The sequence below is a fragment of the Trichinella spiralis genome (assembly GCF_000181795.1).
Source record: "Trichinella spiralis strain ISS 195 chromosome Unknown Scfld9, whole genome shotgun sequence".
Lineage (NCBI taxonomy): Eukaryota > Metazoa > Nematoda > Enoplea > Trichinellida > Trichinellidae > Trichinella > Trichinella spiralis.
In genome coordinates, this window is record NW_003526948.1 from 4,173,671 (window position 1) to 4,197,390 (window position 23,720).

General features: G+C 34.0%; 3 protein-coding genes across 3 annotated transcripts; 2 read left to right on the forward strand and 1 right to left on the reverse strand.

Annotated features, from left to right (window-relative positions):
• The first annotated feature begins 8,891 nt into the window (after nucleotides 1–8,891).
• On the forward strand, nucleotides 8,892–10,287 carry Tsp_05603 (hypothetical protein). Its single transcript, XM_003371902.1, has 4 exons — nucleotides 8,892–8,935; nucleotides 8,992–9,197; nucleotides 9,307–9,975; nucleotides 10,034–10,287. The coding sequence occupies exons 1-4, from the start codon at nucleotides 8,892–8,894 to the stop codon at nucleotides 10,285–10,287; spliced, it is 1,173 nt and encodes a 390-aa protein (XP_003371950.1).
• A 391-nt stretch (nucleotides 10,288–10,678) lies between these two features.
• On the reverse strand, nucleotides 10,679–13,100 carry Tsp_05602 (hypothetical protein). Its single transcript, XM_003371903.1, has 12 exons — nucleotides 13,011–13,100; nucleotides 12,636–12,748; nucleotides 12,265–12,349; nucleotides 12,056–12,213; nucleotides 11,886–11,964; nucleotides 11,747–11,816; nucleotides 11,625–11,698; nucleotides 11,509–11,568; nucleotides 11,358–11,440; nucleotides 11,070–11,182; nucleotides 10,972–11,007; nucleotides 10,679–10,755 (listed from the first exon to the last, which is right to left on the reverse strand). Exons 1-12 carry the CDS (start codon nucleotides 13,098–13,100, stop codon nucleotides 10,679–10,681), a joined length of 1,038 nt encoding a protein of 345 aa, XP_003371951.1.
• Nucleotides 13,101–13,687: 587 nt separating this feature from the next.
• Tsp_05601 (putative DnaJ domain protein) lies at nucleotides 13,688–23,682 on the forward strand. The gene is made up of 29 exons (XM_003371904.1): nucleotides 13,688–13,749; nucleotides 13,861–13,936; nucleotides 14,517–14,561; nucleotides 14,618–14,764; nucleotides 15,005–15,147; nucleotides 15,599–15,765; nucleotides 15,839–15,900; nucleotides 17,011–17,106; nucleotides 17,385–17,435; nucleotides 17,577–17,684; nucleotides 17,753–17,859; nucleotides 17,927–18,149; nucleotides 18,216–18,317; nucleotides 18,403–18,513; nucleotides 18,584–18,786; nucleotides 18,868–19,018; nucleotides 19,099–19,233; nucleotides 19,293–19,754; nucleotides 19,835–19,950; nucleotides 20,003–20,081; nucleotides 20,352–20,528; nucleotides 20,869–21,048; nucleotides 21,360–21,473; nucleotides 21,735–21,774; nucleotides 21,973–22,242; nucleotides 22,323–22,526; nucleotides 22,609–22,736; nucleotides 22,836–23,093; nucleotides 23,332–23,682. Exons 1-29 carry the CDS (start codon nucleotides 13,688–13,690, stop codon nucleotides 23,680–23,682), a joined length of 4,368 nt encoding a protein of 1,455 aa, XP_003371952.1.
• Nucleotides 23,683–23,720: the final 38 nt, after the last annotated feature.

Consider the following 23,720-nt stretch of genomic DNA (forward strand, 5'->3'; position numbering starts at 1 on the left):
TGAAATTCATTTCAACTCCTTCTCATCGCATTCATTGGTGACCAATTTGTTCCACATATATGTATATATGTATATAATTCGATTCGAAAATTACCACTGGACTACACACCAATTTTTTTTAATCAATCATCATTATTAACTGTATTGGATTTTATTTCAACTGAACAACAATTAATTCTCTTCCTACCTAAAATTACCGAGAAAATTAAAATTGCAAAAATGCTAATAATAAAGACTAAACGAAGTAATCGTTCTGGTGGAAGAACAAAAAAAAAGCAAATCAATAGTTGTCATAGATGCGATGTAATTTTCTCACAGTATACAACGAGGAAATAAATCAAATTTGATACAAAAAAGACCGACTGCTATTGTCGTTGCCGTTATTAGTTTCAAATATCAAAATTGCAAGCGAAGCAGGCGGTGCCAAATTTCCCGCAATTAGCTATTTTTGTAACAAAAAAGCAAACAAATAAAATCGCAATTGCATTCTTTGCCTGCCATTTATGTTCGAGAGAAGCAGCCTCGTTGTGAGCATCTTTGCAAATTCAATTTCCAACCAATTCAAAATTCGAATTGATCTGCGAATTACTATCTGCTCTAACAAATACACAGACGGAGAAAGAGAGAGAAATAAATAAATAAATAAATAAATTTATGTTTACATCGGTAGAAATAGAAAAGAGCGAGGAAGAAAAGGGTGGAGGAAAGGGAATGTAAGGTATTACATATAGTCAATATATGAACATCACGTATATTGACTATATGCAATAATAATCGAACATAAACAAATTGAACGTTCACCAATAATATCACTGCTGTGTAAAATTCAATCGACTTGCCATCATCGTCGTCTGTTTGGCAAATTTCAGTTCACTTGAAATTTAATTTACCCAACTAATATTTGTCAAATAACAACAACGATCGAAACACCTCTCTGTTGATGACACTCATCATTTTCCCATACCAATTGAATATTATTATTCTTTTGAATTTTATGAAGAAAATTTTTCCAAAAATATTATATTCATAAACAAGTTGAAAAATTAAATACAAGCAAAATTACTGCACCAAGAATTACAATGGAAAAAAGTCACAAATTTGCCAAATTGAAAACGTGAAACTGAATTCAAAAAACCACAAAAAATAGAAAAAAAAGCTTGTTTGCTTTTCACTTTTCATTGTACATATATATATATATATATATGTATACACATATAATACTGTCAAGTGTGACAAAGGATCAAACTTGTTCTCGTGAAAATAAAATATGATGAATTGATATGATAAAAATGCATTCAACTATAACGAAGCTGTTTTCAATTGTCAACCTAAAGAAAGGGATTGTTGTTGCAAATGAAAAAAAAAGAGAAATCAATAGAAATTTCAAAAGACAATTTTCAATCAAAAATATGTGAAAATAAAAGAAATTTTTTGAAGCAGAAAAATCACCGGATGAAAAACATTCCACCATCACCAAACGGATATAATATCAATTAATGATGGATCATTCATCGATCGTTCATTTATTTGTTGCTGGTCCATTTTACTCTGCTTCTCTTTATTGTCTGTCTTTTTTGAATAATTCTCCAACAAACAGATATATGCCCAATTGAAAACTGTGCTCATCAATTTCTCGAATGTTCAGACAAATACAGGAAGGAAGCGAACGATTCTGAAAGCTAATCAAAGCGTCGTTGTGTCCGGCGGAATATTTGTTGGCCGACACAAAGCCCGTCTTCGAAATTTCACTTCACTTCAAACCAACTGCTCTCGATGAATAGCAAATTATGGGAACACTGAATTTCTGCTAAACCATCGATCCGAATATTTGCAAGCGGGGACAAGGCAGAAGAGATGAGAGCAGAGATAGAGAGGGATAGAGAGGCAGAGAGGGCTAAACAGAAGCAGAGATGAAGAGAAGAAAACCGAAAAGAAGAAAATAACAAAAAATTACATATTTTCCAAAAATATCTTTCCGTTTAAAATTAGAATCATTACTATTTTTTTAAAATAAATAATTTTTACACACTCTCCGCATCTGTATGTGTGTGTGTGTGTGTGCTTTCGAAATGTTCTCTAATCTTTCATCATTTTCCGCAACTAAATTTTTACCATTTGGCCACAACTAAATATCATCTAGTCTAGACAAAGCCGTCAGCTAAAGTCGCCGCTATCCGCACACACAGACACACAGCTGCTTGCAGTGAAAAACGAACAAATCTTCAATAACACTCAACTGAGAAGGGGGAAAAAATAATAAACAAAACGATAAATCACAATGCAACTTTGCAATTCGACTATGAATAGCATAAAAAGGGAGAAAAGAAAATTCACAATATTTTCAACACCACATGTTATACATGTATATATATATATATTTGAATAAATTGATATGCGAGGTTCGACATTTGAAAAGTGTAGCATCAGTTTCCAAGAAAAATAACAACAGCTGTGTAATATAAAGCTGTGCAACCGTGTTTCAAAGAACTGAAAATTGACACTTCTGATTTTAACGCAACAATATTGTTATACTACTGTTTCAAGCAAAAACGATATCCTCGTCCACTTTTACATTTTGTCATATTTTTAATAAAAATATTTATCATTTCCATTATTTCATTTCGGAAATTGCAACATCACCATTATCATCATGTTTTCGTGGTAGATTGACAATTTGGACATTTTGTTGAAAATGAAATTTAAAAAAATCACAGTCAACTGATCAAAAGCTTCCTGTTTGAAAAAAATAAAAATTCCAATTGCCAAACTGCGAAACAAATAACTGCATCACGTTTCAGTGGTAGTAGATCAAAGAAGAACAAGAATAGGAAAAGGACGACGAATACAAAATATCAATTGCCAAGGGGTCACTAATCAACCGTTGCTAAGCTGTTGTTCGGCAACGCGCACAGTGAGATGAATAAAATTTCAATATTAATTTCAACCTTAAAAAGCAATTAAACGTGCTCAACAAGAGAAAGCAAGCCCACGCTTGCACGTCCATTCGTTGCCCAAAATTTAATATACATAAACAATACGTGCAGCTCGGCATCGAATGCGCCTGTTGAATTACCAATTTGAAAAAAAAGGAGAAAAACTTAACTTTATTCCTCTAAATTAAAAATACAATTTAACGATTTCTCATCAAATGTATCAATGCAATGCAACCGTATAATCTGATGACAAGATCAACGATAAAGCCGAATGGGTCGGTCTCTTTGCCTGTTTGTCAAATTCGACAGCCATTTCTATTGCATGATGTTACAATTTTGAACTTATTTAATCGAGCAAAAACACAAATCTGAATGCTATTCTGCCGCTGGTGATGAATAAATGAAATGGCGAGCAAACGCTAAGAAGCTTTCATTTTTGCTATATTAGCAAATATGCCCTCTGTCAACCATGCAAATAACAACTGTCCAGATTCCAGAATGAAATTCCCCATGCTCTTTCTCGCAGTGCAATTTTTGTTGATTTGTTGAAATACTTATCAAAAATGCTACGTCAAGGGAAAAGTTGAATTCGCAGGGAAGTGTCAAATGGAAAAAAAATCTGATTCTTCTACGGGAGATGTGCCCAAAATTCACAAGGTACTGTAAAAAAATAAACGCAGGTACAACGCATTGTCCTTGGATACAATTTATCAAATGATATTGAACAATTTCTCTCGCAATATTTTCAAGAAATCTATAGCCGAATAAAAATGGAAAACCTTCCATGAATTACTGTGATGATCAACTGACACAATGGAAGAGATAATGACGAGAAAAGAAATTTGAACGATAACAACAACAACAACAACAACAACAAGGCAACGATTTATGAATGAGGAATTCTGATGACAATTGATCAAACGACAACATCGTGCCAAGCACATCTAACAGTGACAAATTGGAGCCAAATTGTCCAGTTGAAAGCAACAAGGAGACAGATAAAAAAGCAAACTTCAACACAACTGAAACAATCTTGAACAAAACAAACAAACTTGAGAAACTCTCTCAGAAAAAACCAAATAAATAAAAAACAAAACAAAACAATGATTAAACCAGACTAAACCCGGGACGTCACGGATGGCTAAATTATCATACGTGTGTTCAATCGATTTTATTTCTTAAAAAACCTCAACTAACAAGCGCTCTTGATCGCGTGTCAAATTCCGCGTCCGTCAATGCGCTTGTAACACGCTAGACAGCGCGTCGCCATTCCAACCAAACATCAGAACGGTGCAATCACAGCTCTGGCAGATCCCAACGTAAAGCGCAAAACAGACGGTTTTAAATTCTATAATTTTCAATCTTCTTAACACACCCATCCATTCTAGCTGATTATACCACTCGCTCAAGCAGTCGAACATATAGTCGATTGAAAATTTACAATCGCAAATGGAATAGTTAGCAGTAAAAATTGAAATAAGCACTAAAAATCATTTACGATAACGAGAGATTTTTCGAAAATTTACAACAATCTTTTCCTATGGGACAGCGCATGGTAAAATGTTGAAATGTGATCAGTGAAAACCCATTTTAAAATCATTAATCATTAGTGAATATCAGAATTACAGAATGCTGGAAATCGAAAGCTCAACTGGCAAACCAACAAACAGCACATGCATTATTACAAATGGTTGTTGTTAGCACGAAACCCGGAAGCAACATTTTCAAAATGGCAAAACTAACATACCCGTGTGATTGAGTGGACTTCGGCCATAATTTGTTCAAAAGCTGACTGGTCTTCATTTAATTTGCGTTGTTGGATCGCAATTTTTTCGCTAAACTTTCTCGGTATTCCAGAAGCCATTAACACTGCCAGTCAATTCTGCACAATATCAAGAGCAAGGCAAAGCTAAAAGCAGTTGTGTATTCCGAGATCCAAGTAGTCATTGATCAAACTTTCTTCACGACTGAACGAAGCAGCATAGCGATCACACGTACAAAAAGCATATAGATGTTAATCGCTTAGGATACTGTAATTACACTTGAAAATCTTTATTACAGTATATTGAAAAAACTTATTCACTGCAAGTGATATCAAATTGTTTGCATATTAAATAATCTGTGGCTATTAAATATAAATGATGTTGTATGAGTACATATTGCTCTTGCATCACATTTATTTGGATAAATAATGCATAACTACAGACGAAATGAGCTTCCTGTATATAAATAGCAGAAAGTAGCACATCTTATTAATATTAAAACAAACAGAACGTGCAATTCAAACAGAATAAAATTTTATAATTTATGCTCAAAAGCATGCATCTGAAATTTGCATTTGTTCTTGTTATAAAATAACTGAAAATGTAATGCGAATCATTCATTCAACCTTTTTACTCATCTAATATCATACCTGTATCAGTTTGTTCTGCTTTCTCGCAACCTTTCATGTATCAAATTTCAGTACTATTTATATTGTCGTACTTTTTTCATTTTACAGGCTGATTCAAAAGCTGAAATGACTGTTTAAATTGTCGAAAAACTTCAAATTGAATGTTCCAATCACTCATTTTATTGAAGTGAAAGCTACACTAAAGCTAATAAAGATTGAACTTGTAAAATAATTTTCAAGCATGCACTTAACATAGATTAAAAAGACTATTTTTAAAGAAATTTATTACAAAATGAGGGCTTCCATTAAAATTGAATAAGTTAAATTAAGTTTTTATAGACCAAAAAAATATCAGTCGTTTTCAATTAATATTAATTGGTTTTGCATTGATAATTTATTTAACTTTTTGATATGCGCATACTTATGTGTTATTATTAAAAATTCAATTACATTAAAAATATTTAATAAAAACTTTGAAACTTTTTGCATTTTGTGTCATTTTAAAGATCAAAAAATTAAAAAGAAAGGAAAAAATCCATAAGAATATAATCAGATCGATTTTACGTAAAAGTGTGGCTTTTGAAATATCATTTTTCTAAAATACATTGTTGGGCATAGCAGCGTGTATTTTCAAGAAAAATGTGTAGTTTATCATTCATGTGCAAACTGATTCTTTTGCTTTCTGCTTGAGCTTTTTTGCTTAATTATGAAAACATCAATAAGTAGCAAAAATTGCAGTGTGCAATGTGAAAATTACTCCGACATACCATTTCATTGGAGCAAATTAGCATTTGTTAATTGCAAATTATAATTTCATATATAAATATACAACACTGACAAATAAAATTATCCTAATGAAGTGATCATTAGCGACAAATCAGAGTTTAAAATTATTACAGAAACGAAGGTAGTTATCGTTTTTTAATACATAATTATTTGTTAACAAAGTCATCCTCTATATAAGAAACAAAAATATATTCTAATAGCATAAAACTGTTTTCAATTGAAAAACGAATGAAATTTGAAGCAGAACAACTGTTGCAAATGCTAATTTTAGATGTACAGAGTTTTTTTCTGAAGTGATGTAATATTGATGAACAGTTGCTATATCAGTATTTTATATGACTTTATTACAAACGTAAGGCAAACTGTTTAATTCTAAAAAGTGCAGAAAATTCATGTTTAAACAACAATAAATATCATTATCAAAACAATCAGTAAAATTCACGTTAAAAAATGATAATAAAAAAGAAGAAAAACAGAGCTCATTTACGTGTGAATTACAAATTTTCATTACTCACAACAGTGAATGTTGTTTTGTGGAAATTTAAAGATTATATTTGTGCTTACTTAATTGCTGATTCTTTTGCAGCCGGTTAGATAAAGAATGATAACTTGTTTAATGAAAATTAAATTTATAATTGTTGCAATTGAAAATTAATTCATCAAATGCTAAAAGTATGATAAATTGAAAAGCTAAACAAAGTTTACTTAATGAATAATGATCTTCGCTGAATTGATTTTCAAATATTATCAAAAGTTTATAATGATAATTAATATCTAAAGATTACGATTAATGGGAAATTACGTAAAAATTTCAATTTTTAAAATCATTATCAAGCAAGTAAAGAACATTACTTCATATTTGAAACTTTTATATAATAATTTACATCGAAAAGAGATTGTTTTATTGTGAAAACCATAAAAATTAATGTTACAATTGATTTCTTTTTACAAGGTTGTTAGCAATTCAATTTAATGAATCAAGTTTAATGAAAACAGTTGCAATTTCACTTAAGCAAGTCAGAAACTAAAAATATTTTGTTTAAAATTATAATTTTGACCATAATTATAAGAACAATTTTTTTTGAAACACATACTCCAAGAACGCAATTAAATTTGAAAAAGGAAAATAAATCGTAAAGCTGCCGACTGTAAGGTATTTCATTTATTGCAACAGCGGCTTGTATAAGAGCATGAAGCAGATTTTTAAATTGACTTTACATTTTAAATAAATCAATATTCAAATAAGTAAAGCAAGTTCGCACATTTTCTAAATTCAACCTTCTATTTCAAATATTAATTATTACATTTATTATTTAACTCGTAAAATAAAAACAAATTTTGTGACTTTATAGTGTTTTTGCAAAACTTTAGCTTTCATTTGCAAGCAGAAATGAAAAATGTTCAGCAAAAAGAAAGTACATTTTTAAAACTAAAGCAAATGCTGTTCGTTTTTCCTCGAATGCTTTTGAATATCCAGTGTGAAACGTTATTGCATTTGCACAACGATCAGCCTTTCAAATTTACGCTAATTGCAAAAACTAAACAGATATTTTTCAGAAAAGTTATCGCTGATCTAGAAATAAAATTTAAATATTCAAAAAAGCATTATTTTTTACACTTGACGTTTTACAGACCGACCGCATGCACATTTACAAATTTCAGCTGAACATTTCCTCATTGCATTTAAAAACAATGCTTTATTTTGTTTTCTTTTTTCTTACTGTTAACATCATGCAATCACACTTCCTTGTTTTGCAGCTGAGATGACAAAAAGCTGCAAACATGACTAACACATGCATGCATGCTATAGCTATCAAATGTGCCGTCGATTTGTGCATGTGCATATGCGTGATTGACAAGTTATGTTTGAATTTTAGTTTCAATTTTCACGCTGAAATCTGTCATGTGCAGCTTTTTAACTGGTTGAAATTTAGCTTTAACAAAAAATTTATTTTTCATCATTTTTATTTTATAATGTCACAACTCACTTCAGCAAAAACATCCTTGCATGTGGCAGTTTATTGAACGAAAAAAAAAACAAATTAATGCAAAACATTTCATTAAAACTACGAAAAGTGCTTTGTTATTAATGTTTTATTAATATTAATAACAACTTGTTCATCAATGTTCCTGAATTGTAATGCAATGTTTTCGATACTTGACAACTTTTTACCCATTATTAATATGGGCTATTATCGATCTACTGAATTGTCTTAATTAATTAAAAAAAACATTATACATTACAAATAAAAGTAAAAACTACATAAAATAAAATACTACCATATTTAAATGAGTCACTTAAAGCATGCATTTTGCAGTACATACACATATACATATACATATACATATGCAGTACTGTAAAAATATATGTATACATATGTTATAACAATAAATATATGCTATATATCATCTGAAAAAAATTATATAGCCATTTGAAAAAGTAGTTTATCATCAAATTAAGCAAAGACTGAAAAACCATCTTCAAAATCATTTTAAATAAAATTCAATGTTATTGTCATAATGAATAAGAAGAAAAAGCGTGACAAATTTCCGTGAAGCCATTTACAAGCGTGCTGTATAACTAACCAGAATTTAAGAAATGTTATGCTAATGTTTTGAAATTGAAATTGGTCTTGTATCACGATTTGAAACTGATTTTCAATTGCTAATTAGTTTCTCAATTGATGGTGCGGTTTTGTCAATCAACTTTTCAACACGCCCATATGATTGAAAAAGAACGCGTTAAAGTGGCCAGCTATTCAAACTGTAAGAGTTAGCCAATGTTTGCAAGAGTATCAACGTCGACTAGGCACGCTTCTGACCGGTGATCACTATTTGCATTGGTCAAGCGCTATTTGAATGCATTTCAATAATTTGCAGCCATTTCTTCATACAAACCGTAAGATTCTGGGTCAACAGTGCCATTTTACAACATCAGGAAGTTGCCAACTATATCAAAAGTGAAGCAAAACTGATTCACACACTTGTTCGTCTGTCATTCAGTCGTTTGCAAGCTCTGCTGGCAGCTGCATCGTTTCCTCACATTCATTCAGTTGCTAATGGAATTCAGAAAATTTTATCTGCCCGTATGTTTTGCACTTATTCTGGTGGTTGTACAAACGGCTCAGCCAAGTAACGGATTTTTAGTATTAATACATTGCCTCAACTTTCAATTATTTAAATTCCGTATTTCAGATGTCAATAAAAAAAGGCAGTTCTTAGGAACGGTGGTTCGGCCAATAGTGTCACCATATATCCGACCAATCGTTCGACCAATTGTCAGACCAATTGCAGCCATCGTACCAACAGTTAGACCTGTAGTTATCCAACCAACAGTAAGGCCAATTTTTTTTCAACCAGGAATATTCCCTCGGCCATTTCCAAGACCTTTCCCTCCTCCAATAATTCCAAGGCCCATAGTACCACCACCAATAATACGACCATTTCCTCCTCCATTAATACCACGTCCAATTCCACTGCCACCCCCAATGCCGCCACCAATACCTCCTCCCATGCCACCGCCGGTGATTATGCCACCACCAATTCCTCCTCCGCTACCACCGGTTATTATACGACCGATACCACCACCACCACCACCACCAATTATTGTGCAACCGTTACCACCTCCACCCCCACCAATGCCACCTCCAGTTATCGTTCAACCGATTCCACGACCAGTACCAAGGATTCCATTTTTCCCTGCAGCGATTCGACCTGTCCGAGTTCCTGGGGGACCGTGTCCAGGTGGTGCATCCCTTGGAATTCCCTGTGATCCCAGGCGTCCATGGCCTCAGTGTCCACCTCAATCTTATTGTTTTGCTGTCAATACTGTTGATATTGGACCTTACTACTGTTGTCCAGTTTGTAAGTGTACTAAAATGTACATTTTAATTACAACGATATAAAACTATTTATTATTCAGGGTCAACATATGGCGCTCCATATCGACCGTGGCGACCGTATTATCCATTTTATCCATTTATGCCATACAACTGGCCACCGTGGATTCAAGCAAGAACGCGATGGGGATTGCCATTTTGGCCATATCCAAGAAAAGTGGCGAAAAAATTACATCCACAAATTTCTGCTACCAAAGAATACAACATCGGCAACTACACATCACCCAGATATGATACTGATCACAATATTAAAGCATATTATTTACCAAACAGCTAAAAGCAATTTTTCACAAACAAAGCGGGTTTGCTTCACAGAATCACTGAATTATTGCTTTTTTCTGCTTTATTCTTACTCTGCGTTGTAACAATTCGTATTTATGATACAGGATCTTTCTAAACAAGGACTACCTACTTTGGTCTTATGCAGAATTTTCATGCAGTTCACTGCCAAAATCATATCCTCACAAACAACTTTTACTTGCATTGTCGAGATCAAATTCATTTATTTTCTATGTATGGAAAAACAAAGCAACTATGAACATTTCTCTATATTTTCACACGAACAGAAAGTATTTCCATATGAGTATATATTATATACGAATATGTATTATATATGAATATTATATCTATATCTATATATATACATGCATATGCATAAATGAATGGCATTAAACATCATATATACTTATGTATGTGCATGTATAGCGTTCAGACGTATGCGTTTGTGCATACCAAAATATGTTTACTTGAACAAAATATGTAAAAACTATTTTTGCTATGCAGAATTTTCCAAAAAATAACTTCTCAAAAAATTTACAATTTTGAAGTAAACATATATTTCGCAAAGTTTAAAATAAAAATAACGACTATAAGGATTATCCCTATTGAAGAAGAAAACTACACAGCATCTACGAATATTGTGAAGAATATATTAGCGTATGTAAAACAGAACGTTTTCAACCTTGATTATAAGTGTTACCATCACCACGACGCACCCCTAAATTTAAGTCAAATCACTGCACTTCGTGCTAATAAAATATGATATGCTATGATGCTTACAGTCTCGAAACTCGTCGCGTTCACGAGCTTTGGCCAACTCTTCATCACTGTCCTTGTCATCAGATTCTTCAGCATCAGATTCAACTTTCAACTTTTCCATCTTGTCATTTAAACTAAAAATAAAATATCTTTTAATTCATAAATCTTAAAGTTTTTTCTTATGAGTCGGAAATAAAATGCCATTAAAATCTAAAATCAAAAAAAACTACATTACCACAAAATAAAATTTTCATTTTAGTTAATATGCATAGGTTAAAAATTTTTTTAATGTTAAAACAATTCACTAACTGGCTTTCTTTTTCATTTCTCCGATTCAACCATTCTCCCACTGTTTGCGTTGGTTTACTGGGATAGCCACATCCAAACAGAGGCTTATAAAAAGAAAAATTAACAAAATTTATGCTGAACCTTGAAATAAAGTACAGATTATAATTCTTACTACTTTCATTGATGAACCTTTTTGCGTAACCGTACCATCACCATGAATTGTCAACATGGTCTGAACAGAAAACAAATAGCACAGAAAAACAACAATAAATGCAACGCTATACTTACAGGTAATGGAAAACAGTGCTTTACCGTATTGTTGACATAATTCTGAGGTTCTGATTTTAACAACTCCCATTCTTCTGAAATAAAAATATCGTAACAGAAGAAACACGGATATGTTTTATTACGTTTAAGAAGCTTCAAACTGTCCACAAGTTCTACAGCACTTAGTTTAATTTCATCCAGATATAGCAATCTCTTAAGAGCAACAACAAAATCAATGTCATATTTATCATATCATATCGTATCAACAACAAACAGTTTTACTTTTTCCTCTTCTTCCATTGTCAAAACTTTTGATTTCAAATCAGCTATTGCTTTCTTCAAAGTTAATGCCAGTCTTCGTCTAAAGAAATTTGATACAAGATAATAATTTCATAAATAATTTAATTGATAAATCAAAATATTTCATTAAATAACTGTAAAGTTATTATTACCTTGCAAGTTTTCTATTTCGCTCTTCGGCAGGATCTGATTGCTTTTCTGCCGATGAATTGTATGGTTCTAAATCATCAACATCTTCGAAAAGGTACTCTTCATCTTTGTGGAAAATGGACAACGCCAAAATATGACGTATAAATTGAATTCCAAATAACTACAAATATAAAACAAAAATTATAATTATAACACACTATATTGCACTTACAAGACACTGCTCATAATTATGAACTTTCGCCGGCCCATTTGAATCTTCATACAGTTTACAGATCAGCGGCAAAATTAGCAACAGCCTGAAATAAAAGTAGTCGTCTCATTCTGACAGATAACAAAATATTTATATTTTAATTTGAAAATTTTAAGAACGAAGATTTATAAACGAGATTATAAAATCATTTAACCTCAAATTAGCAAAACGTGAAATATAATTTTAAAAACTATTTTTCAATATTTATTAAAATAAAAACGAAATATAAAATTACTAGATTATAAATTTGTTTGAATAAAAAGTTATTATAAATAAAACAGTTACAAATTATAAAAAGGATTATAACTAATATTTAGAAAAATAATAATTACGGCAAGTTATCAGTTGGTACGTCATCCACATCTTCATTGGAGCTAAAAATTTTGGCAACATCTACTTGAAGCTGCAAATCCATTAGCCTTTCTCGCAATAATTTCATTTTATTCTAAACCAGTTGTTCATTATATGAAATAAACATTCTCCTAATAAATCTTACCAATTACAATCTGTTTCACTAAATACATTAACGAAAACAATAAGACTGTTTACTCAATATTGCATTTATACGGAGCATATACTAACAAATTTGCACCAGAAATTTATTAAAAAGAAATAATTATACGAAAAACTCTATTTTTTAATTAAAATACCATTAATAAAATGACTAAGTAATATTATTCTTATTACATTAAAAAATTTATACTGACTTGCACAGACGGTTCAAAGAGCAACTCATCACCGTCATAAATGTCTTTAAATGTTTTTTGGCATTCCGCAAACTTTTCCAGTTCGTCCATTTCTTGAATATTGAAAGACAATGTTAGGAACTCACTTAAACTTTAATAACACCACTAAACTGATACAGTGCGTATGGCAAAACTCAATGGCTAATTGTACCGTAAGAACGCTAGTACTGTACTTAGAAAAAAGTAGGCGATAATTGTTTAATTTAAAAAAAATCGCTTTTATTGCAAAAATAAATTAATTGAATTCTAAAATTATTAAATAAATTAGCAAGTATTATATTGGCAGATTCTCCATATTCTTTATGATATTTTTTATTATAACAAAGAATTTTTGTAGTTAACCTACTATTTGTATATAATGTTTTGATGTTACAAGTTTATTTCGTTCATTTTGCAAAACTAAACTTATAATAATATAATTGAGATTAATTTAAAGCTTTCCTTCATAAAATGAATCTAAATTAGCATAATTTTATTTTTTTTATAGCATAAATATTGTAGTACCTTTACGCCTCTTTAAAGAATTACTGTATTCATTTCATATCTGTCAATATTGTTGTCGAACTTTTATGAAATAATTTCATCCGTCGTTAGCTATTTTGGATATTTTAAGCAAATCAATTTAAAAGTGTAATCTGATGGATGGAATAAACAATGAAATTCTCTGTTTTATGGTTGTAAAACGTTCATGGAAAGGACGGTGCGTAAAAATTGTAGTTGACTGTTTTTTTATTCAATTTCATTGTTTTACTTTTTGTTTCTTTTATTTTGATCAATATTGAGAAATTATATATAAAGAAATTTTTTTTAGGTACAGAAGGCTGTTGGCTATTGGTCCAGATGGGTACTCCACTTATAACCCTGCTAATTTGCATTTAACGAATCATGTAAGTTCATGTATTTATTTTGCATTGATGTAACAACAGTGGTTTTTGAAAATCTTTTAGCGTTTCATAAATATAGGTTTTTACATGTAACACACACTCACACACATGTACATGTGTATGTATGTATGTATGTATGTAATAATTAGATGGGTTTTAAGGTATTTAATTTAATGTTAGAGGCAGTTCATTAAAAAGGCATTTGTAAATTTTTGGCCATGTTCATTTAATGTAACAGTAAATAAAATCATTAAATAAAATTGTTAATAATATATAATGGCAATGGATAATTAATATACGTTATAAGCAGTATGTTATCAAATGCTTGCCAAGTTTAAAGTTGTTGTACTTTTAGTGGGTCCATTCAGATGTAATTGCGCTGAAGCCGTGCGTGCGGGGAATGGGAAGGCCTGATGAATTTTCTCTAATGGTGCGCATTAGGTCAAAGCCTGAAACCTTTAGATTTTGTTCTGAGGAAACAGTCGAAATTCTTACCGATATTTTGGTATGTTTTTCTTTATGCATTTCATTCTATGTATAATGTAAAGCGGTAAGATTGTTTATTTTACGCATCCTTTTTTAGCGTGTTAAGCGATCTTTATCAGAATTTGAAATTGATAAAAATGATGTAAGTGATGAAAAGTTATTTTAAAAATACGCCATCATTTAATATACAAATTTAAGCAATGGGAAGCAAGGAAAGTTCATTGGTCTGGTTCGATTGTTCCGGTTGCTCTTGAAGCATCCACTTACGGTTTGTTGCAATTAAATAAAGTCGATGGAGAGATTTTGGCAGAATATTCTTACAAAGATATTCTTTGCATATATTTGGTAAGTCTTATTTTATCAGTGGAAAGCTTGTAAATGCTAGTAATAAAGGGTAGCTATTTGTTAGTAGTTATAATTAATTGATAAAACATTAATAATTTATTTTTTCATGTTTAAGGTTTCTGATGTTGCGGATGCATTTATTATATGTTGCTCTCCGTACAGAAGATTGGTATGTTATATGAAAAATGTTTTTAAAATTGTCATTTCATTTTATGAAAATGAAATTTCTTAAATTATTAGCACATGTTTCGTTGTGCTGATGTGCAAAAGTTGATCAAGCGTGTGGAAGAACGTTCCATGGAGAACATAGGAATCGCATGCAAAGTTAATGCCAGTTCTGTAGTAGAATCTTTTTATAAGCAGAATCGTCTTGGCTTGCATGAGTAATAAAACGTTCAGCAGTTTTTTTTCTCTCTTTTGATAAAATTCATTTCAGCATCGCATCACATCTCACGTCGATAGTTGAATTTAACGTAACGAAAGTTTTAACGCGACATCCAGTAAGGGGAACAATCATATTTTGTTTAGATATTAATGATTGATTAATGAATTTACATATAAAAAAATTATAATAATAAAACAGGAACCGGTGCGGAGACTGCTATGCTTGTCGGAAGCGTGTCTGATTGAGCGTGACGTTAGTACGTACAACGTGGTGACATTGAAGCCACTGACAAATATCGCCTCTTTGATACGCTGTGACAAAGATCCGCACTTATTTTACATTGAATATTCTTCTGGTAGATGTGGAGTTTATATGTCAGTTGAAAGGTGGTCAATTTTTTTTCTTTTTATCATTGGTTTGTTTTATTTATTAAAACATTTTTTATTCAGAGATGATTTGTTAGCTTCGATTTTGGATGGAGTTCGTGCCGCAGGTAATGTGAATGTGCATGTTGGGATGCGACGGAAGAATTTAGCACTCCGTTGGGCTCCGTCGTGTGTTCCAGTGGACACTGAATCAAAATTGACCCTTATGAAATTTATCACATCTTCAGGAAGTAATTGTTGTTGTTTATTTGTTTTGTTGTGTTGTTGCTTAGTGTTAAATTTCTTTTTCTTCCTTTTATTTAGTGTCACGCGAAGAATTCCTGGAAACTCTTCGTCGTTTTAACAGCAACATACCATACGGAGGGGTAACTTTGAATGTCACTAATGATGTTAAATTACATTGACTGATCTATATCTATATATATTATTTATTTATTACAAATTGATTGATTAATTGAATTTCAATTTAGAGTTTTTTGTCTTCCTTCAAAGAGAAACAAATCGTAAATTGCATTTTGGCAATAGTGGATATAAATACGAGTGATTTGGATCCAGTCGATTGGGAAGAAGTATTCCAGGCTTTGCGAAGATTGTTTGCGTCGAAAGTTGGTTTCCACGCATTCACAGCAGTGGCGAAGTATTTGATAGGACTATGAAAATTATTTTTGACAAAAAAGAATTAATGTATAAGATGAAATGTTTGTTTGTTTGTTTGTTCATTTCAGGCTTCGTGACAAATTGGGAAATTTGATCGTTTCGGCGTTGAAATTGCATAATTCGGCCGTCAGTTTCGCCGCCGTCGAAGTGCTCTGTTCTCTGATGCAGCCGCTGCACGACGGCTTTGAACTACGCCAAGAGCAGGCGAACAAATCTTCTCTGCTTTCGTCACCGACTTTTTTGGAATATCTGCTCGACATGATGCTTACTCATGTGCAGCAGAACACCGGCACTTTGGTTGTGGCGGGCATGCTCGACTTTCTCACCTACGCCCTCTGCGCTCCCTACAGCGAAACTACACTACCTGAACAGTTCGACTGTTTGCTCCAAATGGTAGCTAAGCGTGGTCGAATTTTGTATCGACTTTTCCAATCGCCCTCGCTGACCATTGTCAAAAGTGCAGGTTTAGTTATGCGTGCAATAATAGAGGTGCTATTATTATACTGTTATGTTATGTTATGTTATGTTGTATTGTATTACATGTTGTATTATTTTCAGGAAGCAGAGGCGCAATTATCATCAGAAATGCAAGAATTTGCATTGTCTGAAGGTGCCTATTTGCGTCACTTGTACTTTTCTCTCTTCACCGTCAGTTCAGATATTCGTATGATGGCGATTCGCCAACTGAGTCGACGCTTGATCGCTTTGTGGACGGCGGGCAGTTTTTTCGCAATTGATCTTTTGAAACGAATTTTAGTATTTATTAATTTTATGCGTCATTATTGATTCACAATGTGATTTTGCAATTTTTCTTTCAGCCCGAAGGTTTGATGCAATATTTGAAATCGAATGAAGAGCTGCCTTTGATGGAAGAAGATTTGCTCGCGACTCGGGGTAATTTGGATGCAGTTCAGGTAGATTGAAATGATATCATAAAATGTACAATTGGGCGGATGGTGATTGTGTGGAAATTGTTGTTCACTTTGTAGAAAGAGAAAACGGCGAAATTTGACCGGAAGAATGTTTTGAAAGAGCAGCTAGCAGCATTGCAGAGTACTGTAGAGAAGCAGGTGGACTCGTTGCTTGAAAATTGGCTTTTTCCAAAGAGGTTTGGAATTCGCAAAGCGGAGGTTTGAAAAAATATATTTTGATTTTGTTTTTTGCATGTTTTTTTTTGATGATCATTTTACAGGACGCTACCATGCCTCCAGTGGCTCTTCGAAAACGACGGATTCGTGTTACAGTAAGTGAAAATTGGAACATGTTGTTTCACATGTTCAACAAGAATCATTATCAGTCGAATCTAATTTGGAACCCGAAGGTTGGTTTATTTTTGATAATTTTCTTTTATAATCTTTTAATTTTGTGTTTTTCATTTTATTAGACAAGGGAAGATTTGAAAGTTGCACTGGAAAGTGAGATTCATGCTTTTGATGCAAGTCAAGCGATGCAAACCGACTGTCACATTTCTTGGAACCATTTCGATTTTGAGGTGCGACTGTTTTCAGATTGTTTTTTTATAGTTAATTTAAATTGATTTTTGGTTATTTTTTGATTCAGGTGATTTATTCAAGTTTGAAAGACGAAATACGTATAGACAACAATTATCTGCGCGTCTTTATTGAAGAGCACGACGCGAACAATGTATCCAAGTCGTTGACTAATCCGTGAGTGAAATTTTGAAAGTACCAAACAAAATTGTTGGTAAAATACGTCTTTTTTTCGATTGTTCAGGAAAAATTTCTTCAATGAAGTCTATCATGGATATCTGACTGGTGCGAATCAACAGATGCGTTGCCTTTGTCTTAAAGCGTTGTCCGTGACGTATAGTGATTATTTTGCCCAAGTCGGCACATTCAGTGATACCAAGCATTTTGTACTGATGCTGCAAAATTGTTGCGACTTGGCCGAACGTGACGCATTAATCGATGTCATTGGCAAGCTGTGTCATCTTAAAGTGATTTATTAATTTATTCATTTGAAAAAGAAAATGCATACGAATATATTATTCTCTTACATTTAGGAAAATGTCAAGCAAATTATCATGGCCGGTGGTGTTGAATTGCTTGTGGACATGATTTCTTTGGCACACCTTTCTGCTGGAAAAAGTTCAATCGGTTTCGAAGTAATTCATATCGGTTTTTATTTATGATATTTGTTTTTTGTATGTTGTCTGTCTTTTACAATTTTGACAAATGATTCACTTCCAGCAGTCCAACATTATTGAATGTTCGGAAACAATGAAACGAGATGATTCTAAAGAATGGTACTGTTTGAAAGAGGGCGACAGTGAAAAATGCGGCCCGTACAGTTTCCACTACGTATGTGTTCGTCGTTGTTGTTATTATTTTTGTGTGATATTTGGAATAATCAAATTTTTCATTTGTTCAGATGAAAAAACTGTACAAATATGGTGAAATTGGGAAGAATACGAAAATTTGGGGATCCGGCATGGACGATTGGAAGCCGTTGGAAAGCGTGGCACAATTTCGTTGGACACTGGTCGCTTCTGGCACTGCTCAGATGAACGAGACAAAATTGGCGGTCAAAATTCTTGACATCCTCTTGCGAATGATCGATTACTTTCCCAGTCGGTTCGTGTTGTTCGTTCATTTTCTTCAATTTTATTGTTCATAATTTATTCGTTATTTATTTGTTGTTTGGTCTTTTTGCAGCGATTTGGAAGGATGCATCATACGACCACCGAGCAAGGTGAAGCAAATATTGGCTTCGTCGTCTTGTCTACCTCACATTGTTCAACTGTTCCTCACTTTTGATCCAGACATTGTCGCCAGAACGGCCAAACTGCTGAAAGCGTTGATCCAGGTTGGGCTGCAAAAAAATTTTCATCTTTCTCATGCCATTGTATTATTATTCTTATTATGTTTTCATTTTTCACATTTCAGGATAGTCCAGTGATTTCTAAACTCTACTTGACGGGCCTTTACTACTTTGCTCTCATGTACAGCGGGTCCAACATCATGCCTATTGCCGAACTGTTCCATTGCTCGCACAAGATGCAGGCATTTTGTTCTGTTAAGGTTTGTTGCAGAAAATATTTGCATAACTGCATTTCCATTTTTCAAATTTCACTGTGCAGAATGGTGATACGGTAGCGAAGCGCAGTATTTTGTATTCTCTTCTTCCCGAAGCGGCCATATTTTGTTTGGAAAATTACGGTGCCGAAAAGTATGCGGAAATATTTCTGAGCGAATTTGATAATCCTGAAGTTATTTGGAACTCTGAAATGCGGTATCAATTTTTTTGTTTGTTTTTTGTTGTGGAAAATTTTCAATTTTCCCCACAATTATTGTTGTCTTCTATTAATTACAATCGATGGTTTCAAATGTTCTGCTGCGATCATTTCAGACGCTACTTGATTGGAAAAATTGCTGCTCACGTGTGCGACTTCACCGTACGCTTGCCGAGCAACGTCAAAGCGTTGTATCGTTATTGCCCATTGCCAAAGATCAACTATGCTCAATTGGAGAACGAGATGTTCTGTCATATTTATTACTTGCGCAATCTTTGCGATCGAGATCGCTTTCCCAACTGGACAATTGTGAATCCGGTAATAATAATAATAATTATAATAATAATTATTATTTTTCTTGGTTTTGTTTAATTCTTATTCATATTCAGGTGGAATTTTTGCAAAGCTGTTTGATAGCTTGGAAGGAAGAAGTGAAGAAGAAGGCTCCTCCGATGTCGATCGCCGAAGCGTGTGAAATTTTGGAATTGAATTACGAAGATGTTTGGTAATTTCTATTATTGTTATTGTTGTAAATAATATATAATTCGTTCGTCCAGTAACAATTTGTCGGTGGTGAGAAAAGCTTATTACAAACTAGCTCAGAAATATCATCCGGACAAAAATCCCCACGGTCGGGTAAGAAGTTTCAATTTATACCACTGGCATTGGTATCGGTATTCAGTGTTTTGTTGTTTTAGGAACAATTTGAAAAACTGAATTCCGCTTACGAGTTGTTGGCTTCGTCGCCGTGTAATGTGTCGAACACGGATTCGACTGTGCAGAGAATTGTACTTTGCATGCGAGCGCAAAGTTTGGCATTTCAAATCCATACACCAAGTATAATATAAAATGAAATGATTAATGTATAAGATTATTAATTTTTGATCCTTTTTTCAAGTTTTCGAGCAGTACAAGTATTCCGGCTATCAGTTGTTGATTCGGATCATACAGATGGAATCGGAAGATGAGGCGTTGTTTTCCAAAGACGGTATACTTTTGATAAGAGCCACTGAACTCTGCTGTAGCACCGTCGAATGCGCACCGTTGAACGTGGAACAGTTGCGTCGGGACAACGGATTGGAGGTGATGTGAATTTTCATGCCGTGGGAAGGGAATGATGCAATGGGATAAATTTTTCGACCATTGCTTTCAGGTTTTGCACCGTGCTTTTTCACGTTGCGCCGGCGTCATCGGCGAAACGACCAAAGCTGAAGATCTGGCCGCGATGGTCTGCTTGAACATATGCCAGACGTTCGCCTTTGCTGCCAAATTCGAAGAATGCCGTGCCGTGTTTTCCGGTTGGTCGTCGTTGCCGAACGAATTTCAGCACATCATGCATTTTCGGGTATTCGGTTTTTATACTAGAACAATCGGGTTGTGTCGTGGTGAAATTTAACGTGTTTTTTTTCTTCTTCCATTGCAGCATTTGTTGAAGTTGTGCTGTTCGGTTGTTCGTTGTATTTCGTTGATGTGCGAGAGTGAAATTATGCAAGATATTTTCTTCGAATCTGGCATAATGTACAATTTGATTTCGAACTTATTTTTGTACGATTGCACGTTGAATTCCAGCGAAATCCAATTGGATACAGAAATCAATTTGCAAGTAAGTGCTTCTTCTTCTTCATATTTGACTTTGGTATTGATTATTGTTCTACCTCACCTCACCTCACCTCACCTCAGTGCCAGGAGAACATCTACGCCAGTGACAGCTGTGAATGCTTGCAAAGCATGGTCGGCTTGAGAGAAGGATTGAATCGACACGAAAAAGCCGCCGCCAGTATTCGAGCACTGCTCAGTCCGTACATTTTGCATCTGTTCCAGTCGAATTTGATATCGAATGTGCGTGTTCATGCGGTTCACAGGCATTTTTTTCTCCCATTTTTTATAATTCTGATAAAAAATTGTTTTTCGCAGATTTTGAAGTACGTCAACAGCAACATCGAAACTCCGTGCTTCATATGGAACGGTGCCATGAAAGTTGAACTATTCGACTACATAGCGTCGGCCGAAGTTGCTTTGCGATCCGGCGTACGTGCAAACAAACTGTCGTTCGTTCAATCAGACGATCATTCTTAATTTAATAATATGTATGTATTGAATTTAGAATAAATTGGACGATACGAAATTTTCATACAAAGCTTTGGAAAATGAACTTTGCATTGATGATGTTTTCGTTCGAGTGTTCAATGTTTCCAATTGGAAAAATGTTCCGGTATTATCAGAGCATTTTATAGTTTTTGTATCTGTATATGATAATTTTCAAATCAAAAAATCTATATTACTTTTTAGCATATCAACAGCTTCTGCAGAAAGTTGTTGGATTTCATAGGTATTATATGGATGTTTGTTTGTTTGTTTGTTTGTTTCAATAGATGAAATTGTTTATAGTTGACGAATCGTCGTCGTCCGATGATTTGCAATTGGCATTGGATGCGGTGTTGAAATTGTTGAAAGCGAATCAACGTACGTGTTCGAACCGTTCGCCGGTAAAAAAAGTAAATTGCAAAAGTTTGCTGCAATTTTTCAGATTTGGAACTTCATTGCGTTGATGTTTTGGAATTTCTTCTGCCGTTGTTGATTGCGCCGCGTACGGTGCGATTTTGCCGTCAATTCATGGATATTTTCAATTCGATGGTGGGCAACGAACAGTGCCTGCACAGCATAGTCATGATACCGAAGTGGTACGTACCGTTTATCCAGCTCTGCGATCAGCAGTTCAACAGTTGTTTCCAAGTGTTGGACATGTTCCAGTCGCTTGCTTCCATCAACGACGCTGTCGACCAACTTTTGAAATCAGGTAGAAATGAATGGCATTTTATGGCTATCCGTCGTCGTATTATTTATGTATTATCAGTGTTGTGGCATTTTCCTTTGCAGGTTGTGGTATATATTTTTTGATGCTCTTCTCGTCCAGCCAAATCGAGTTGGAAGTGCGTTGCAAAGTGACTCAACTGTTGGCAAAGTTGCAGACGAATCGTTTGCACGGTCCACGATGGCAAAGATTCATCTCGAAATTGCTTCCGCCGATTTTTGCCATGTACATGAAAGATTCGGCTGCTTCTGCGATCACCGCATTCGACTGTACGTATATTTTTTCTTTTTTCAACAACTCGGACAACAACAATATTAAAAAAAATATTGGTACCTGTGAAATTTCTTTCAGTTGATTCGCAGAATCCAGAATTAGTGTGGAATAACAAATTGCGATCCCACGCTCAGAAAGTGATCGAAAATTTGACCGTAGAATTTTTGGACTCGTTCGCCGACGCCGATCCTGCAGAACAGTGGACGGTGAGTGTGTGTGTGTGGGGGAGGGGAGGGGTACAACGGTGGTGTGGTTTTCTCACTTTTCGCACAACTCAACTCTCTGCTGTTTCGACCATTTTGCAGATTCCGCCTGATGTTCAGTTCGACTGTACAAAATTGTTGCCCGACGAATGCGTGGTCGGCGGCATATCTATTCGACTGTTCGTCACCAATCCGTCGTGGCCTTTGAGAAATTCGAAACAATTTCTGATCGATCTGTTCGCGGCATTTTTGTCGGATGTGCAAAATGTCGACACCGACGACAGTGTGGTCGAACATTTGCAACTCGTCACCAAAGCTATGACTTTGCTCTTGCATGTCCATGCGGATCTGTGCGATTATGTAAATTGTTCTGTTCACTGATGAATAGTATTTTTAGTTTTTCATTTCATTTCATTTCAGGTCGCTTCTCTTGATTATTTGCCATCAATTGTTCAAATGCTCTCTTCGTCCAACAGGGAAGTGTTTAAGGCGTCGTTGTATTTGATTTATGAAGTATCCAAAAGCATGGTAAATATATATATATGATCATCTCTCTCTTTATGATCATTTATTTCACTTGTTGTTATCGTTTCATCAGATCTGTGCTGAAAAGTTTGGCGAAACAGACTGCATGAGATTGTTCTACGCAGCGTTGCAAAATTATCCAGATATGCGCCATTTGACTAGTCAAAATTTGAAAACGTTGCTTCAGATGGGAAATGAAGTTCTGCTGGCCAAGGCGGTCAATTGTCAACTGCACCGACTGTTGCTTGAATTGCTCGGTTCCGATTTGCCCGAGGTGGACGATCCGTTGGCGACGAAGGCGGAAATTGTGACCGCGTTGAACACGTTGGCGGCCTCCAATACTACCTTTGGAAATGAAGTATTTATTGTTTCCTTTTTGCTAATTATTATTGATGTTGTTTGTTGGTGTCGCGTCTATATATAACTACTACTTACTTACTTACTTACTTGCTTACCTTATTT